This window comes from Ricinus communis, chromosome 10 (assembly GCF_019578655.1).
Source record: "Ricinus communis isolate WT05 ecotype wild-type chromosome 10, ASM1957865v1, whole genome shotgun sequence".
NCBI lineage: Eukaryota > Viridiplantae > Streptophyta > Magnoliopsida > Malpighiales > Euphorbiaceae > Ricinus > Ricinus communis.
In genome coordinates, this window is record NC_063265.1 from 10030219 (window position 1) to 10047295 (window position 17077).

Here is a 17077-nt window from a genome sequence, read left to right on the forward strand (position 1 = left end):
AAAGGACATAATTTATAATATTAATTGTTAATTTATTAGCTAATATTATATTAACAAATATAATTTCTGGATTTTAAACTTAAAATTTAATTTCATAAGAAAAACTTAAATTTAATATATATATATATATATATATATATATATATATTTATTTATTTATTTATTTATGTGGATATAAGAGTCTTGACTATATAATTGAAAGAATATTTTACTTATATTGTTATGTAAATAAAAAGTTATAAACTAATAAATTTCCATTTTTAATAATTTTGTCATCCGTATTAAGCTTTAGTTGCATTAATTCTCCTATAAAATATTTTATTAAATCTCTCTTTATAATAAATTGATAATTAATTTAAAATATCATCCACTCATTAATTATCCAATACTAGCATGCTTGACATTTATCAATAATTTAATATTAAAATTTAATATGCTTAAATATATATTTCATTGATTTTTTTATTACAGTTTTTATATATTAATTTGTGAGTTAAAATCGTATCGAATTAAAAGTTTTCTTTTCTTAGAAAAAGAAAAGGTTTTCCTTTTTCTTTTTTTCCAATAAAAAAATACTAAAAGATCCTCTGTTTTTCCTAAAAATAAGATAAAACGACGCCGTCGATGTTAGCAGATAGCAGAGGCAGAGTTCAAATTTCTAGGGCGTTCTGGCTTAAAACATTTTAGCTTATGCACTGATAGCTCCGCGAGAGTGACTAATTTTCTAGGGTTTTTCTCTGTACTACTGCAACTGCAACGACAAAGAAGAAAAGAAATACAAGCGTGAACAAGTTGTTTAGAGTTCAAAAAGGAAAAACAGAGAATGGGGTTCTCAATGCAGCCATATGGAATACAAGGAATGCTAAAAGAAGGACACAAACATCTCTCCGGTCTCGACGAAGCTGTTCTCAAAAACATCGATGCTTGCAAACAGCTTTCCTCTATCACTCGCACCTCTCTTGGCCCTAATGGTACCCTTTTCTTTTCAGATCCGCCATTTCTATTTTCATTTGTTTTTAAATGTCTTAATTTTTAAAATCATTTCGGCTTCTTTTTTTTTGCCTTCTCTTTTGATTGTAGGTATGAATAAGATGGTTATTAATCATTTGGACAAGCTTTTTGTCACCAATGATGCTGCTACTATTGTTAATGAACTCGAGGTTCAACATCCTGCTGCTAAAATTTTAGTCCTAGCTGGTAAGGCTCAGCAAGAGGAGATTGGTGATGGTGCTAATTTGACTATTTCTTTTGCTGGTGAGTTACTTCAAAATGCCGAGGAGCTTATCCGGATGGGCTTGCATCCCAGTGAGATTATCAGTGGTTACAACAAAGGCATCAACAAGGTTTTGTTCATTTGTTTTTTTCACCACTTTTTTCCTAATAACTATTCACTTTGACTTGAATTCTATTTATTTAATTTTGGAAATTCATATTTGCTATGATTCAATTGCTTAATGTAGACGATTGAAATCTTGGATGAACTGGTAGAGGAAGGTTCTGAAACAATGGATGTAAGAAATAAGGAGCAGGTTATTTTTCGGATGAGGGCTGCTGTCGCCAGTAAGCAATTTGGTCAAGAAGACATTCTATGCAATCTTATTTCTGACGTATGTATATGGCATAGCTCCTACCTATTGTGCAGTTTGTTCTTCTCTTTGTGCTGTTTAATCATGAAATTCTCCACATCTCTCTGTATTCTAGGCATGCATCCAAGTATGTCCCAAGAACCCAGTAAACTTTAATGTGGATAATGTTCGGGTAGCAAAGCTTGTTGGGGGAGGTCTGCATAATTCTACAATTGTTCGTGGAATGGTATTGAAGAGCGACGCAGTTGGTACTATAAAGAGAGTGGAGAAGGCAAAGGTGACTCCTTTTACGTTTGTTTCCAAAAACTTGTGGATTTCTTTAGCTGTACTGATCTTTAGCCCCTTCTCCATTTTTTTTTTCATTTAACCATCTGCTTGGGTTCCTATATATACACTGATGAAAAATTCTTGCTTTCGAGGTTGTTTGTGGGAATAGGACTACCTAGTTCTTTGACTTTGTGGGTCCCAATAGTTAGTCCTGTTGGCATTAATAGGCCCAATCCCAAGATAATTCATAACAAGCTTACCAATATTATATACTTAATCCAAGGTATTTTATAGGACATCGTTTATCAAAAATATTTTATCAGGGAGCTTGTCTTCAATTTGATTTTGTTGCAGTTGAAAAGAAAAATTATTGTTCGCTTTTACGTAATATGATCATTGCTTGATTTAGTATTTGAAGTTATATTTCCTGTCATTCTAATTTCTAAATTATTAGAAATGCTCTGTACTGTACAATTGGCTTGCTTTTTTTTTTTTTTTTTTAATAAAGTTTAGGCTTTTCTTTTGGAAGTCTCTTCTTGGGGAATAATAAACTGTAGCTGATTTTTTCAATTGATGATGACATTGACCATGATGTGTATCTTTCACAAATCACTAGAAATAATAGGCTTATCATTTTAACAATAGCGGAAGCTAGTGTTTCTTTGTACTTATTGGTAATAATGTGTTTCCACATTGCAAGCTTTAGATCACAAGCAGGGGAAGGTGTATGTTCAATACTTCCTTGAAACCAGTAGAAAACATCTGTATACATTTTCAAACCATGAATCATGTTTAAAATGCTAAAATCTCCTTGTTTGCTATATTCTCTTATAGTTGGTACTCATAAAGTTTGCGTTTTGACTTGACCTAAAGATATTTTGACACCATCTTCCTATTGGATATATTGACCTCCTCGTTGGTTTGTTTGCATAGGTTGCTGTATTTGTTGGTGGTGTTGACACCTCAGCAACTGAAACCAAAGGGACTGTCCTAATTCGCTCTGCCGAGCAGGTATGTTTTGAGGAGATTGTCATTGGTTCTTGATTTTCTGTTTTCTTTGCACATAGCTTTTTTAATGCAGTAGGCTATAGATTTGTTAATGAACAAGTTCATGAAATTAGTGGCTATTCCAAGGTGTTTTACCAGTCCTTGTCCCTACTTTGGCCTTGCAGCTAGAGAATTATGCAAAAACTGAAGAAGCTAAAATTGAGGAGCTCATTAAATCAGTTGCAGATTCTGGTGTGAAAGTAATTGTTAGTGGAGCAGCTGTTGGAGAAATGGCACTGCATTTTTGTGAACGCTACAAGTACTAAAATTTTTTGTTTACTTTGTCTGCTTTTTCCCCATTTTCTCCACCAGTTTCTTGCCTGATCAGTTTGAATATGTAACTATACATGTAGTATAAGACATCCAGTTGGACAAATTGAAGCCACATTTATGTTAATAGTAATTTGATTCCACTGAGAAAGAAGTGCCAGCATTGGCTTGTGTAAGTACTTTCTCACTGCCTCTATTATTTATGTTGATTTTTTTGGCATTCCTGATTGCAGGCTGATGGTTCTGAAGATTAGCTCAAAGTTTGAATTGAGAAGATTTTGCCGCACCACTGGTGCTGTTGCTATTGTAAGCGTAAATTCATTTTCTCTTGTCTGAAAGTTCCTTTGGATGCACCTGATCTGATGTCTTTGTTCTTGCAACAGTTGAAGCTTAGCCAACCAAACCCAGATGACTTGGGATATATAGATTCTATTTCAGTTGAGGAAATTGGTGGTGTTAGGGTATGTTCAGATATGAGCGCCCTTAGTGATGACATCTTGGTTTCACTATGCTGCTTTTCCTTCATGCCTCTCGTCTCTGGTAATTGTGATACTTCTCTTTTCAAATATATGTATGCAGGTCACTGTTGTGAAGAATGAAGAAGGTGGAAACTCTGTATGCACTGTGGTTTTACGGGGAAGTACTGAAAGTATACTAGAAGACCTTGAAAGAGCTATAGATGATGGAGTGAACACCTATAAGGTTGCTGTTACTGATTATTTATTTCAATGGGTTCTATACCTCTTTGTCCTTTAATGGAAAGCTTGTCCTACATTTTCTTGTCTTTGAAATTATCCTCATTCTTTTATTTTTAAAATTAAAAATTTTTTTATAGAAGTCAGGCATAAATGTTCTGCTGTTTCTTTTTCAAATTGATTTGATGTTATAGCTTTAGCTTATTTATAAATCTTTTTCCAGGCTATGTGTAGGGACTGTCGTATAATTCCTGGAGCTGCAGCTACTGAAATTGAGTTGGCTAGGAAACTAAAGGAATTCTCATTTAAAGAAACGGGGTATTGTGTTTAATTAAGTCGCTTCTTCTTCCTCCCATATATTATAGTTGCTTTTTCTGGTCTTTCTGCTAAAAGTGTGGTAGGTGCTATCATGCTTCATAGAGGCTTAGATGTGGAGACCGGATAGCTGTTGCTCATATTGTTGATAAATTGTGTACTCTGGCTTTGCAGTTTGGATCAGTATGCCATTGCGAAATTTGCTGAGAGCTTTGAGATGGTACCTAAAACACTGGCTGAGAATGCTGGTCTTAATGCTATGGAGATCATATCATCTCTGTATGCTGAACATGCATCTGGAAATATCAAAGTGGGCATTGACTTGGATGGAGGTGTTTGTAAGGATATTTCAACCTTGAATATCTGGGACCTTTATGTCACAAAGTATGCTTCCTTTTACCTTTGGTTGTTTGAGCTTTTCTATTAAATGCTGGCATGGTCATTTCGTTATTGTTTCAGACATTGCAAAATATTTGTGCAGATGCTTGTTCTGTTAATTTTCTCTGATCAGACAGTGTGGATAGTAATCAATCACATATGCTCCATTGTCCAACTGAAACCTGTATTTGGACTGCCGGGTTGTATAGGCACTCGGCTGTCTTTAACATCAGAAAACTAATATTGGCATGGGGCTTCTTCCTCCAGAACTTTCAAAATTTCAATATCAAGCTGCAATTCTGTTGGGCTTTCAATAATTTTTTATTATCTGGAGCTGCAATTGATATTTTAATCAGTAAGCAGGCGCTAAATTTTCTTCCTTTATTTCCCAGGTATTTTGCTCTCAAGTATGCTGCTGATGCTGCCAGCACTGTATTGCGAGTGGATCAGGTATAGTAATGAATATTTGCCTGTACATCACCTTTAGTTCTGAAGGCACTTTGCATTTTGCTTTATTTGGTTTTTAGTTGTATATTTTGTAAACTGATTTAGGGAAACTAGAGGTTTTTTATATGACTTTTTTTACCTTAAAACTGATTATTATCAGTGTAAACCTGCTGAGAGTCTTGGTTGGTAATATGTTGGTGACAAATATACAAATGTACATGTGAGATAGGAACAAGAAAATAAATTGCAGCTTTTTGTTTAATCTTGTTTTTTCTTTCTTACTTGGCAGATCATAATGGCAAAACCAGCAGGTGGTCCTAGGAGAGATCAGCAGCCTGCAGGGGGTATGGATGAAGACTAGATCTGCACATGACGCATCGGTCTTGTATCATTGTGGGCAGAACCTTATACTTGATTTGGCATCTTTTTCTTTTCCTCTAGATGCCAAGAAATCCAGGCATTAACAATTTTGTTTACTGTTTAAGAAATGTTAAGACCATTGCTTTGTATATGCTACCCCCAAATCCAACTTCATGTGACGATGAGTTGCGATGGTGGTCTTTAAGTTGTCTCAGCGCTGTAGTTTCTACTGAAAGATGCGTTTGCTCGAGTGGTTTAAGCCAGTTTTGGTGCTGGATTAATGAAATTTGTTTTAGTGGTGCACTTGTAGTCTCGTGTATGAAGATGTTATAATGGTTTTATGATCTGCTGCTATTTCAAGATGTTTCGCTATTTGATGTATGTGTTGTTGGCTTGAAATTTAAGATTCATCTAGTTATTGGCTTTTGTGAAAACTTGTGGCTCCATTGAACCGCCGCCTCTGTGATTGTCTCACAATTTACTAACTTTTTTTTTTGAAATACACAATGTACTAACTTAAGAGAACAGAGATTCTGAATGATGATGTCTTATCAATTTCTTTACCTGCTCTTCTTGTTGCCTTTCATGGGTTACATCCATCTCACAGGTGCGAAGTGTGGCCTGTTCCTATGGTACAAAATTTATCCCACTCTCGGTATTCATTTTTGGAGTTATATACAATTAGCCATGCATGTCTACAATACCAGGTTTTTGCAGCAAGACATTTGTAATTGTATATGGTTGATTTCACTTTAGCCATCGCATTTGTAGAATGCAGTGTGTAAATAAGCCAAGACACTGCAAATTAAATTTCACGGTTCTATGAGTGTGCGCGACTTGCTTAATGCATTTGAATAATCAATTGATGCCACTAAGTGGAGCAGAACAACAGAGGAACATCGACCGACGACTTTAAATGTACGTTTTGAGTTTTAACTTGTAATTCTAAGAGTTTGAGCTTGGGGGGTGTCAAATGCTAAATGTAAAATTAGCATCTTAGGATTGAATTTTAACGGGTTCATGTCGGAAATGGATTGACCTATTTATGACACGGTTTGAAATGTGTCATCTAACGGGTTAACACACGAATCTGTTGTACTCCATTTAGTTACTATTTGAGTAAACGTGTTATACATATTGTATCAAATTACATGTATTACACGTGTGTGAACGTCGTATTTATGTAATCTATTTAAATTTGATATCGTATTAAAAATGAGCTACATTAATATGACTAATAAATTAGTTGTATGTTATAAACTCGTGACATAAAGATAATAGAAAAAAATAAAAAGGGAAAAAGAGAAAGAGATAACAAAATAGAAAAGAATAAAAATATAAGTAAAAAAAGAGGAAAATTCATATTAATATCAGAATGATAATTGAAAAGATAGTTATAGAGGGATCCAAGACAGGTTGATCAATTCTAATGTAAGACCAATACTAAAACGTAAAGAAATGATTAATAACCATACCATCTGTATATAGCTGTTACTCATGCAACTTCCACGCTAACGCTGTAACCAATTCTTTAACAACAACCATCATATTTTCATGCATAACTATTTCTTCATTATCTCTAGAATTTTCATCAAGTGCCGTTGGGTTGGTCCATTCACGATTTTGTATTCATATTGACCCTAATTATGTTACCTAAATAGGTCGACACAGTATCAACACGAGCTATCAATCTATTTAATATCTCCTAATTCAATATTCGCTTTAAAATTGCGTGTATGACAAATAGAGAATTTATATTTAAAATTATAATCAATATTATTATTATTATTATTTTCTCTTTATAAACTTCACTTTCTATAAGGGGATTCAATCCACCGATGAGTTTGAGTTTTCACCTAAATTTAATTTATAATATTTTGTTAATTTATGTTTTTCATTTTTTTTTTCTTTTAATCAATTAGCTTTGATTAGGATCTAAACTCGAAACTTCACAATTTTAAAGATAATTTCAGTATTTTTTTTCCATTTTCTATTAAATATCGAGCAACTACTTAGCATGTCTTCTTTTCAAATTTATGATTTGGAAATCATATTCAATTACTGATTCTTCAGTTGATGACGATTAATTATTGAATGTGGTAACTTGGTCAGTGATTATATTCCAGTAGGTGTTGGGCGTAGCTGTGATCCAAATAACTCCAGTTAAATAAAATTTGTTATCCAATATAATCATTAAATTATAATCCGCTGTAGCACAATGCCTTGGAAAATGTAAAGTTTCATCCGGGTTCGAATCCCGGTAGCGAAAAGTTTTTGTTTTATTTTCTTTCCTAAAGAAAATTTTATTTCTTTCCATATTAGTTCGTTTGTTGCTTTGTTTATGTACCTCCAATAATTTTATTTTACAAATAATGCATCTCTTTATATATGTATATAATTATAAGAATTAAAGAAATATAATGTGATTAGCTTCAATCCTTTTTAATTTGTTTTTTCATCATGAAAATTAGTGTTCTGAGAACTTGTAATATTATTTAAAGAACATTGTCACTAATTCATTATCATCCTCTTTCTACTATCTTAAGGAAACAAATACATAATATAAACTTCCTCAAAATAAAATTAAAAAAAAAAAAAACATGCTATGACATAAATTACAAGTATAAAAGCCAAAATACAAATCCAAACAAAAACAGTTGTTGAAGTAAGGATGAGCCTAGCAAACTAGTTAAAAAGTTCTTCAATTCTTCCTCTTCCATGGCTTCTCTTCTTTCCTTATCCCTTCCAAAGCCAACAATAATCAAAGCTACTTCATCAACCACCACCACCACCACTCTCCCTTCTCCTGATGTTCTTGAAGAAAAGTTTGGTAGAAAAGGTATCAAATTCTTGGAATCTAACAACATCCCAATTGCTGAGCTAACTGTCAGAAATGGCAGTTCTTTGAGGCTCCAAATACCTGATGCTCATGTCACTTCCTACAAGCCAAAAGTTTATTGGAAAGATGATGGTTTTCATGAAATTCTTTATACAGTTCCAGGAAAAGATTCCTCTAGTAAAGCTAGAGGTGGTATTGGTTTGGTCATAAATGATGCCTCTGATTCTGGCTCTAAAGGGTCTCTAATTACTAATTCTGAATGGACCGTCAAGGATGTTGATTCTGATGCCATTGATGCTCTTCAGGTATTTTGCTTGGTTATATTATTTCTTTTTTTCTTCTTGGAACTAGTTCACTTGTCAATACTGATTGGTACCTTGGTGAGTGATTTGGACAGTAGCTGACCTTATGATTATTGATTAAACTCTCTTTAAATCCATATCTTCATGTTTGGAGACAAATTTTAGAGAAAGAGAAAGAGGGTTATGCTTGTTTTTAATTGGTTTCTTGCAGGTAGAGTTGGGCTGTACTAGTGGAACTCTTGATATATCATACATTGTCTCACTCTATCCAGAAAGTATGGCAACAGCAGTTATAGTAAAGAACAATGGCCGTAAACCTGTGACTCTAACTAGTGCTATACTAAGTCATCTCAAATTTAAAAGAAGACAAAAGGCTGCAGTCCAAGGATTCAGGGGTTGTTCTTACTTGCCACATCCTCCTTTATCTTCCCCTTTCGAAATTTTATCCCCTGGCGAAGCAATGAAATCTGAGTCTCCTGGATTGTTTGATTTTAGTTCTGAACCTGAAGACAAACTGGGCATTTGGGGAGTTCAAGATGTTCCCTTCACAATTTTAAAGAATAAGTTCAGTAGAATTTATGCTGCTCCACCACAAGAGAGATTAAAAGCATTTTATAACACCCCACCTTCCAAATATGAAACACTTGATCAGGTATGAGTTTTACTTTTTCTTGGCAATTCTGCAACTATGACTCATACCTTTACAGTTCTGGAGACAGTATTGATACAGCTGATGAGAGCCAAAGTTCATTAGTGTTATAAGTTTGAAATTTCTATTCATTTCAGGACATCCGTTTTCTTGATATTTCTTAAGTCAGGTACATTAAATAGTAATAGAATGAAATCACTGTTGGTGTGTTTCAGGGTCTTGAGCTTTTCTTCAGGGTGATTCGAATGGGTTTCGAAGACACATACATGGGCAGCCCTGGTTCTTTATCAGAGAAGTACGGGGAGGAGTATTTTATCTGCACTGGCCCTGCTGCAATGATAGTACCAGTTATTGTGAAACCAGGTGAAGATTGGAGAGGGGCACAGGTTATTGAGCATGATAATTTGTAATTAACATCTTTTGATAACGAAAATCAAAATTCATTTTCTTTTTTCTTCTTTTTTTCTTTATAACTTTCCTTAGTCCTAGATTGTTATGTCCTTCTCGAAATGAATACTGTAATCTGTACTCACAGATCAGCTATATGTTACTATAAGAAAAAGAAAATGTCATTATTTGATATAATCCCACAAAAGTTAGTTAATTACAAACATGTTTACTTGTAAATTGCTGTGATGATACTGAAAAGACCGACTTGAATGGTGTATTTGATATATATTAATGCATTGAGACCAAAAGAGAGACTGCAAAAAAATATTTAAGTGAACAGGAGAAAAGATAACAACGTGTAGTTTCTTTCTATTAGCTGAAACCTGAACGGATAAGGTGGAATGGTTGGCCAAGAACATCGGAATTGGATAGCAGTAAATGAGGTGAAACTTGATAAAAACCTCAAAGAAAAATTTCAAGGACATCACAAAATATCTATGTAGTTTTCAATTAGAACCAACCAAAAAGACTAGCTGAAAAATCCAACTCCATGCTAGACATGGATAAGTGGGCCCCACACCTTTCTTTTCTCCCTATTCATTCTTGGCATAAGCTATAGCATTTCTGCTATTTTTTTTATTAATGATTTCAAACATACTATCCCACTGGAAGAACAAGATTTAGCTATGGCTTTTAGTTCACTATTTTCATTGACCTTCCCTCCTATCTCTTCCTCATCTCTCAACACTAAACATCCATTGTTTTTCCACTCTTACCTCCCTTCTATTTCTCTTCAAAATAGCAACAAGAAGAGAGAATTCCCACTTCCTTCTGTAGCTTCAATCCCGTACCAACCGATCAATGTGGACTACTTGGAGCAAGAATTTAGTGGGCATGGAGTCACTTTCGAGGATATTGGCGATAGCTGCATTGCCAAGATGAGATTGGAGAATGGGAGCACCGCAACCTTGATGTTACCAAGTGGCCTGATCACATCATACAAGGCACATATGTGGCATGGTGGCAGAGCTGAGCTACTGCAAACATCTGTCTTGGAGGGGAAAGATGGTAATCCTGTAATTCAAGGAGGTGTATCCTTAGCCTTCAACTTTGGTAGCGATAATGAAATTTTATGGTCTCCAACTTCTTGGGCTCTTCGTGCTATTAGGGGAAATCCTGAAGATTCAATTCAGGTCGGTTAAAACCCTTCTTTTCTTGATTTACAGGGATTCATTTTGTGATATCTAAATGCATTGTTGAAGTAGGAAGTTGTGAAATGCAGGTTGAACTGATTAGTACAGATGCAGAGGACAAGGTTGAAGTAAGACACGTTTTAAGTCTCACAGAAGACACCTTAAGCTCACAGCTGGTAGTCTCCAATTCAAAATCTTCATCTATTCGGTTAATGGGTTCGCTTATAAGCCATCTAACAGTAAGCACACCAGAAGCTACTTATGCATATGGATTAGAGGGTTCAAATTTCTTTAATAGGCCTATGTTCTCATCAAATTTTAGCATAGTCCCTCCAGATAGCCAACAGAGCTGGTATAGTGACTTGGGCCTCAATGCATTTTTTAGTGCCTGGGGTGCAAGAGATCAGAAAAACTCTGATAAAGGAAAAGACAGAGAAGTAAAGAATGAAGAAGAATTGGAAGGTGAAGAGGATGAAAACTATAAGCAATTAACTGACAAAATGAGCAGAATTTACACTAGTGCACCAACTGATTTTACCCTCATTGACAGGGTATTTTCATTTCCCTTTTTTATATTCCTATATTTTCGCTCATCTTTATCGTCTTGTTTTCATTGCTTCAGTATTTTGACTAGTGCCTTTTCTCCTTATTAACAAACAGGGCAGAAGAAACTCAGTTATAGTAGGAAGGTACGGATTCAATGAACTGTACATGTTTAGTCCAGGCTCAAGCCATGAAAGCTATAGCATGTATTCATATATATGTGTAGGACAATCAGCAATGCTTAAACCAGTAATTTTGAGTCCTGGAGATGTATGGACAGGTGGGCAGCATTTGCATAATCCGAATCTCTGAATAAAGATGTATCCTTACAGAGCTAGAGTCTGTTAAACTCATGCTTGTTCATAAAGAAACTTACTGCATGCATAACAGTACCTTCTTATTGTCTGCCAAATTGTTTCCTTTCCCTCATTAACATTTGACAGAAACTTCAATATTTAATTAAACATCTGAGTACACATTCAAACAACTCATGGAAGAAGCATTTTTGTGTTCAACCCAATTCAAACAATTTTTTTCTACTTAGCACATTAAACATCCAACTAAAGGTTGGAATTGCTGACTAAATATTGTACAAAGAGAAAACATAAGATTCTTACAATGACCTAATGCAATGCACTAAATGGTATTGATACAACGACTTAACTCTTAAGTTGGAACCAGATATCCACCATTATCCTGACTATCGATCCACAGTAACGAGGAAAATATTGCAAGAAGAGCAAAAAACAGGCCACCGAACAACCTGTAAAAATTCTTCCGATGGTCCTTTCTGCTGCAAAACCTTGGAGCATCATCTTTATTTCCACTAAGCACTTCAGGAGAAAGTTGCACATCAGTATGAACTGGAACATCATCAGTCGATGACACTGATTCAGAAGTACCTTGGAGCTGCTCACCACCGGCATATGAGTTTCTATTCTCCTCAACCTCATAACCTTCATGATGCTGAAAGCCATTTCTGTTGAACTTCATATTTGGACTGTAGTCATATTTTCTTGAGGGACTTCTAAATCTTCTACTTTGTCTCTCAGAAAAGTCTGAATCCACATCATTAGGTTCCTGAAGAGAGTGAATGAGCTTTCTTGGAGTTGTAAAGATGTTAATGTCGTCCACATTTAAATGAGAGCGTGATCTCTGAAGCACAAACAAAGAGAAGCAAATGCAATTCATATAAGCAATCAAAAACCAATAAAATAAATAATCAACTGAGTATGTTGTATGGTTTGCTGATTTTGATATGTTTAGTGTACTAGCACATTCACATACAATGGAAGAATATCAGCAGTAAAACGTCCAAGGCATATGAGCCTTATAAACTACCCAGTATCCAAGCGCAGTTTCGAAATTGGCGACCTCTTTCAGATAAAAACCTACGCATTCACCCGGGGCACTATGCAAGAATTATATCCATTTCATAACAAAAAGGGTCAGAACTGCAGATAATGCAAACTGATTGACAGGTTGAGACTACTTCTAAACCCATATACAGATGTGCAATTAGAAATTTTAGCAAGAAATTTAAATATCATCCATCCATTCATTCATTAAATATAAATTTAAAAAGAATAAATGAACTCAAATAAGCAGCTTTTTGTCAGCAGAATTACCTGAGGACTGGGAGTGGCACTTCTTAGTCCATTTCGAGGAGTTCGGGGCAAGAACCCTGAAAAGTCTCCTCCATTTTCATTAGGTTCATAATGTCCAGAATCACCAGAAAATGCATCATGGCCGGGACTTCCATTAGCCAACTCTGAAAATAGGCCATCTCTAAGAGATACATCCACCTGCCCGTTCTCGTAGCTCCATAGTTTTCGGTTCACACTTCTTCTATCATATTCCATATTGTGAGAAATCTGAGTACTAGAAACAGGTGAGTCAGCCAAAGAGTCATATTCAATAAAGGAATCCAATGTCTGCGATTCAGGTGAAACAGATGTTGGAGAATGATTTCCAGGACTAGATAAATTCCTCCTTCCTCTATGGTCTCTTCTGCCAAAGTTTGACCCGGTAACTGAAACAGGACTCTTATCAAATTTTAAACCTTTATCTGTAGATATCTTTTTCGCAGTTTGTAAAGCTTCAAAAGCAGCTCCACTCACATAAGCCATCTGATCAGACTGGCACTTCTCCATCTCCTCGATTATCAAGTCAATCTCTGAAATTATGCTTCTAGGATCTAGACACTTCATCAAGAAATTAATCATTTGAATAGCAGACAACCTTTTTTGAGAGTTGCCCTCTGCAACACCTGTATTCAAAATGCGTAATCCAGATTGTATCAACAATCTTGCATATGCTTCAACTATTAAAGCATTATGCTTGGCCAAAGCCATAACCAAGCCCATATGCGAGTTAGTCTGGGTCGATTTATCCTCTAAAGCAACAGCTCCATTCTGACAGACCCTATTTACCATCTCATCCGAAGCGAACCGCCAATTATCTGAATCTACAAGAGCCTTTAAGCAAAGGGCAGCTCCAGATGTGAGGCTCTCTTGGGAACCGAACAGAGCTTCTGAAAGAGGCTTACAAAGAGAGTGAATTATCTGCCTCTTCTTTTCCTCAGGGTGTGTTGGGTCAATGCCATATCTTGCAATTGCTGGTACCACCTTTGAGCATGCTTGTTGAAGTGGAAAAGACCCTGCACTTGAAGCTAATGTCTTGATAATAGTAGCCATGATGCTATCAATCTGAGGAACAATTTTGACTCCATGGACGCGAGCAAGAACCTCATAAAGTGAAATAGTGTATTCCCCGGACACACAACCAGTTTCTTTGGTTTCAGAAACTTGGGCAAGAAAGAGCGGTATTGCCTTAGAATCCAAGTCCTTTACATATGATTTCAGAGCTTGCATTGCTGATCTACGACTATCAGCATCTTTATCAAGATTTTCCAATTCTCGCCGCAGAACCGGACTGAGATTTCTACCCATTTTTGACCTGGAACCAAACGTTTAAATGGTTTATTAAGACAGACAGCAAATATAGTCCTTACATTTGCGTTTCCAAAATAAAGATGAATTCTTTAGTTAATAAGCGTACTTAACTCTATGTCTAATTCTACATCTAAAGACTACATCTTTATGAAGTTAATGTCAAATTCTTGCCAACTTTCGCAAGTACCGAGACAGTAAAAATATCAAAGATGGAACAAGAATTTATTTCTTCCTCTCATTTTCTCAGATGCAGATAGAAGGCAAAGCAAAGGAAAAAAAAAAGGAGAGAAGAAGCATATCTCAGCACCATGTGTTGTTAGAATCAGCAGATAAAGGTTAAAATAAGAAAGATTTCAAATTAAAGTACATAAATTCAACCCAAAAGAAAAAAAAAAGAATCTTGCGCTATGAATACAAAATTCCGAATCAAACACTGAAATTAGCAAATGGGCATATCAAGATTCTATGCTAAATACAAGATAAATCTAAAATGCATCGCACTTGCACAAAAAGAAGAGACATTTCTAAAACCTACATAACCATTAACTCAAAGCTGCACATAAGTAACTCAGATTTTGTCAAAAGAAAAATAAACCAAAAAACTCACATCTTTAAGAGCTATATTTGTATCTTTTGTTTCTTCTTCTTCTATGGAAATTCTTTGTTAGTCCTCCTCTCTTACTCTTTGTTTACAGAAATCCTTTTCTTTTTTTTCTAAAAAGGGACAGCTCTAAATTCAAGAAACTGGAAACAGCATACACTGTTTCTTGAACCTTGAAGGCGTGTACAGTAAAACTGTGGGTATAGAAGAACAGGGCAGCGGGTCTTTTTAGGGTTTTAGAGTTGGGTACTCCATTGAATTCTAAGAATATTTCAATTCATAAATACATATCCCTAATTTGAGAAGTTGCCCTTGTGGGTATTTATTTTCCTTTCTGAATTTTGTTTCTATGTATGTTTGTTCTTTAATGCAGAGGGAATTCCTTCTATTTCAAATCTTTCTCATAAATTCCGCCGCTGTCCCTTCTCTATTGGACTCCACCTGTATTTTCTCTTTTTGGACAATTTTACCCTTTGAATCGACCGTTGTAAGAGAATAGTGTTTTTTCTTTTCTTTTTTCAACGTATAATTTGAACCCTTTTTCTTTTGGTCCTAATTCATTTTAAGCCTAATTGATATTTATCATTTTTTTATTATGTTTAATATTTGTTGGAATAAGATTATTCCCATTTCATTTATACTAATTTATTAAATTTCATTAAAAATTATAGATATTTGATGATTTAGATTTTGTCCAAATTTAAAGTGGATAAATTATTTTAGCCGGTATTCTTTTTATTCAATTTTAATTTTTTTAATATTCAAAGTTAGAAATTTTTTTGATATAAGTGGAAAATTTCGAAGGAGAAAGCTTTTCCAAGTAACTTGCAAAAACATCAGTGAGAAGGACCCAAGTGGTATGGTTAGAAAACCACTCTGAATATTAAATAAATATTTAGGTGAAGACTGGAATAAAAGTGTTTGAAAGAGTGAAATAACATTACCTTAAAGAATTATCCTTTTTAAATTTTTATAATAACAGTTATTGAGAGTTTTACCTAAAAAATAGTTAGTAGTGATGTATTGATAATTGAATAAATAGGTTTATATACTCAAGAAAGAAATGGTGAACATGTGTTGTGATCAAATATGTTGTGTTGGTTCGGTCATATAAGTGGCTCCTAATCTACTGAGAGGTTTGATCGATATTGGGGCAAGCTCTGGCTCATCTCGAGATGGTTTATTTTAGCGAGTTCTATCACTTTCAATGAAAGTAATAGTAGTATGCTATCCCATGATACCAAGCTAATTACCGTCAAAGGTGCTTCAAAGTGCACAAGGTTGGTAAATAAGCAATTAGAAAGTCCTAAGTAAAATGAAGGAAAATTAAATGATTTGATGAAAAAAGCAAATAATTCAGGTACTTAAGGAGACTGGGTTTTGTGGCTATTCTTATTGATGTATGTACAATTTAATTATTAGTACAATATTTAAATTTTGATTGGGATTGAAGTGTTATATATTAATAAATTTTTTCTTTTAGTCATAGTACAATATTTAAGCGAGACATGAATATACCAGGTTAAATAATTTTTTTTGAAATGTTACATATTTTTAATTATCAATTTATAAATAGTGTTTAATAGCTGTAGACTCATTCTTGCTAAACAGTTTATATTGTGTAAAGTTGATTGATATTTTCTAAATTCTTAATCTTTTATTTTTCTCCATATGAATTTGCCATTAATATTAAAAAAATTGAAAAGACTTTTTCTTTCTTTACATTTATTGATAGTTTTCTCCTATTATGAGGAAAAAATTAATAAAAAATATAATATTTATATATCTTTTATGCTTCTCACTTAAGTGATGTGACTGTTTAATTAAAATATTTTTTTGGTACATAAATATCACATAATTATATCATACAAATACAATTATTTTATAAATTCATTCAAAAAATATCTCATAAAAAATTATGAAAGCTTGATTAAAATTTAGAGATAGTATATATATATGGCTGCAAATAATTATTTTAATTTTTTTTAATAAGTTATAGTAAATTTAAGAATTTACATAACAATACCATGCTTTACAAAAAATACTAAAACATAATAATTGTACAAAAATTAAAAAAATATTAGTTTTGTGTATCATTATTATCCAATCAATCTACATAAATAAATATATTTTTATCGTATGTTTCACTTCTATATTCAAACGTAATTAAAATATAAATAAAGAAAAAAATTAAAGAAAATATTATTTCTAAAACAGAGAGATAAAGAATATAAAGTTTTT

General features: G+C 33.9%; 4 protein-coding genes across 5 annotated transcripts; 3 read left to right on the forward strand and 1 right to left on the reverse strand.

Moving 5' to 3' along the window:
* The first annotated feature begins 632 nt into the window (after positions 1 to 632).
* LOC8276515 (T-complex protein 1 subunit theta) lies at positions 633 to 5746 on the forward strand. The gene is made up of 13 exons (XM_015723201.3): positions 633 to 971; positions 1081 to 1343; positions 1461 to 1607; positions 1702 to 1863; positions 2787 to 2864; positions 3026 to 3159; positions 3404 to 3476; positions 3554 to 3631; positions 3750 to 3872; positions 4089 to 4183; positions 4355 to 4564; positions 4951 to 5008; positions 5295 to 5746. Exons 1-13 carry the CDS (start codon positions 824 to 826, stop codon positions 5364 to 5366), a joined length of 1641 nt encoding a protein of 546 aa, XP_015578687.1. The 5' UTR covers positions 633 to 823; the 3' UTR covers positions 5367 to 5746.
* Positions 5747 to 7899: 2153 nt separating this feature from the next.
* On the forward strand, positions 7900 to 9740 carry LOC8276516 (photosynthetic NDH subunit of subcomplex B 2, chloroplastic). The gene is made up of 3 exons (XM_002525390.4): positions 7900 to 8509; positions 8718 to 9158; positions 9371 to 9740. Exons 1-3 carry the CDS (start codon positions 8084 to 8086, stop codon positions 9563 to 9565), a joined length of 1062 nt encoding a protein of 353 aa, XP_002525436.1. The 5' UTR covers positions 7900 to 8083; the 3' UTR covers positions 9566 to 9740.
* A 238-nt stretch (positions 9741 to 9978) lies between these two features.
* Positions 9979 to 12101, forward strand: LOC8276517 (protein NDH-DEPENDENT CYCLIC ELECTRON FLOW 5). Of its 2 annotated transcripts, XM_015723200.3 has the most exons (4): positions 9979 to 10738; positions 10828 to 11289; positions 11399 to 11601; positions 11963 to 12101. In XM_015723200.3, exons 1-3 carry the CDS (start codon positions 10232 to 10234, stop codon positions 11591 to 11593), a joined length of 1164 nt encoding a protein of 387 aa, XP_015578686.1. In that variant the 5' UTR covers positions 9979 to 10231; the 3' UTR covers positions 11594 to 11601; positions 11963 to 12101. The 2 variants fall into 2 exon arrangements, with proteins under 2 accessions (XP_015578686.1, XP_002525437.1); XM_002525391.4 differs by lacking the exon at positions 11963 to 12101 and having other exon boundaries at positions 9981 to 10738; positions 11399 to 11618.
* On the reverse strand, positions 11715 to 15612 carry LOC8276518 (protein SINE1). The gene is made up of 3 exons (XM_002525392.4): positions 14843 to 15612; positions 12910 to 14239; positions 11715 to 12436 (listed from the first exon to the last, which is right to left on the reverse strand). Coding segments are annotated over exons 1-3 (1821 nt in total). The 5' UTR covers positions 14845 to 15612; the 3' UTR covers positions 11715 to 11947.
* Positions 15613 to 17077: the final 1465 nt, after the last annotated feature.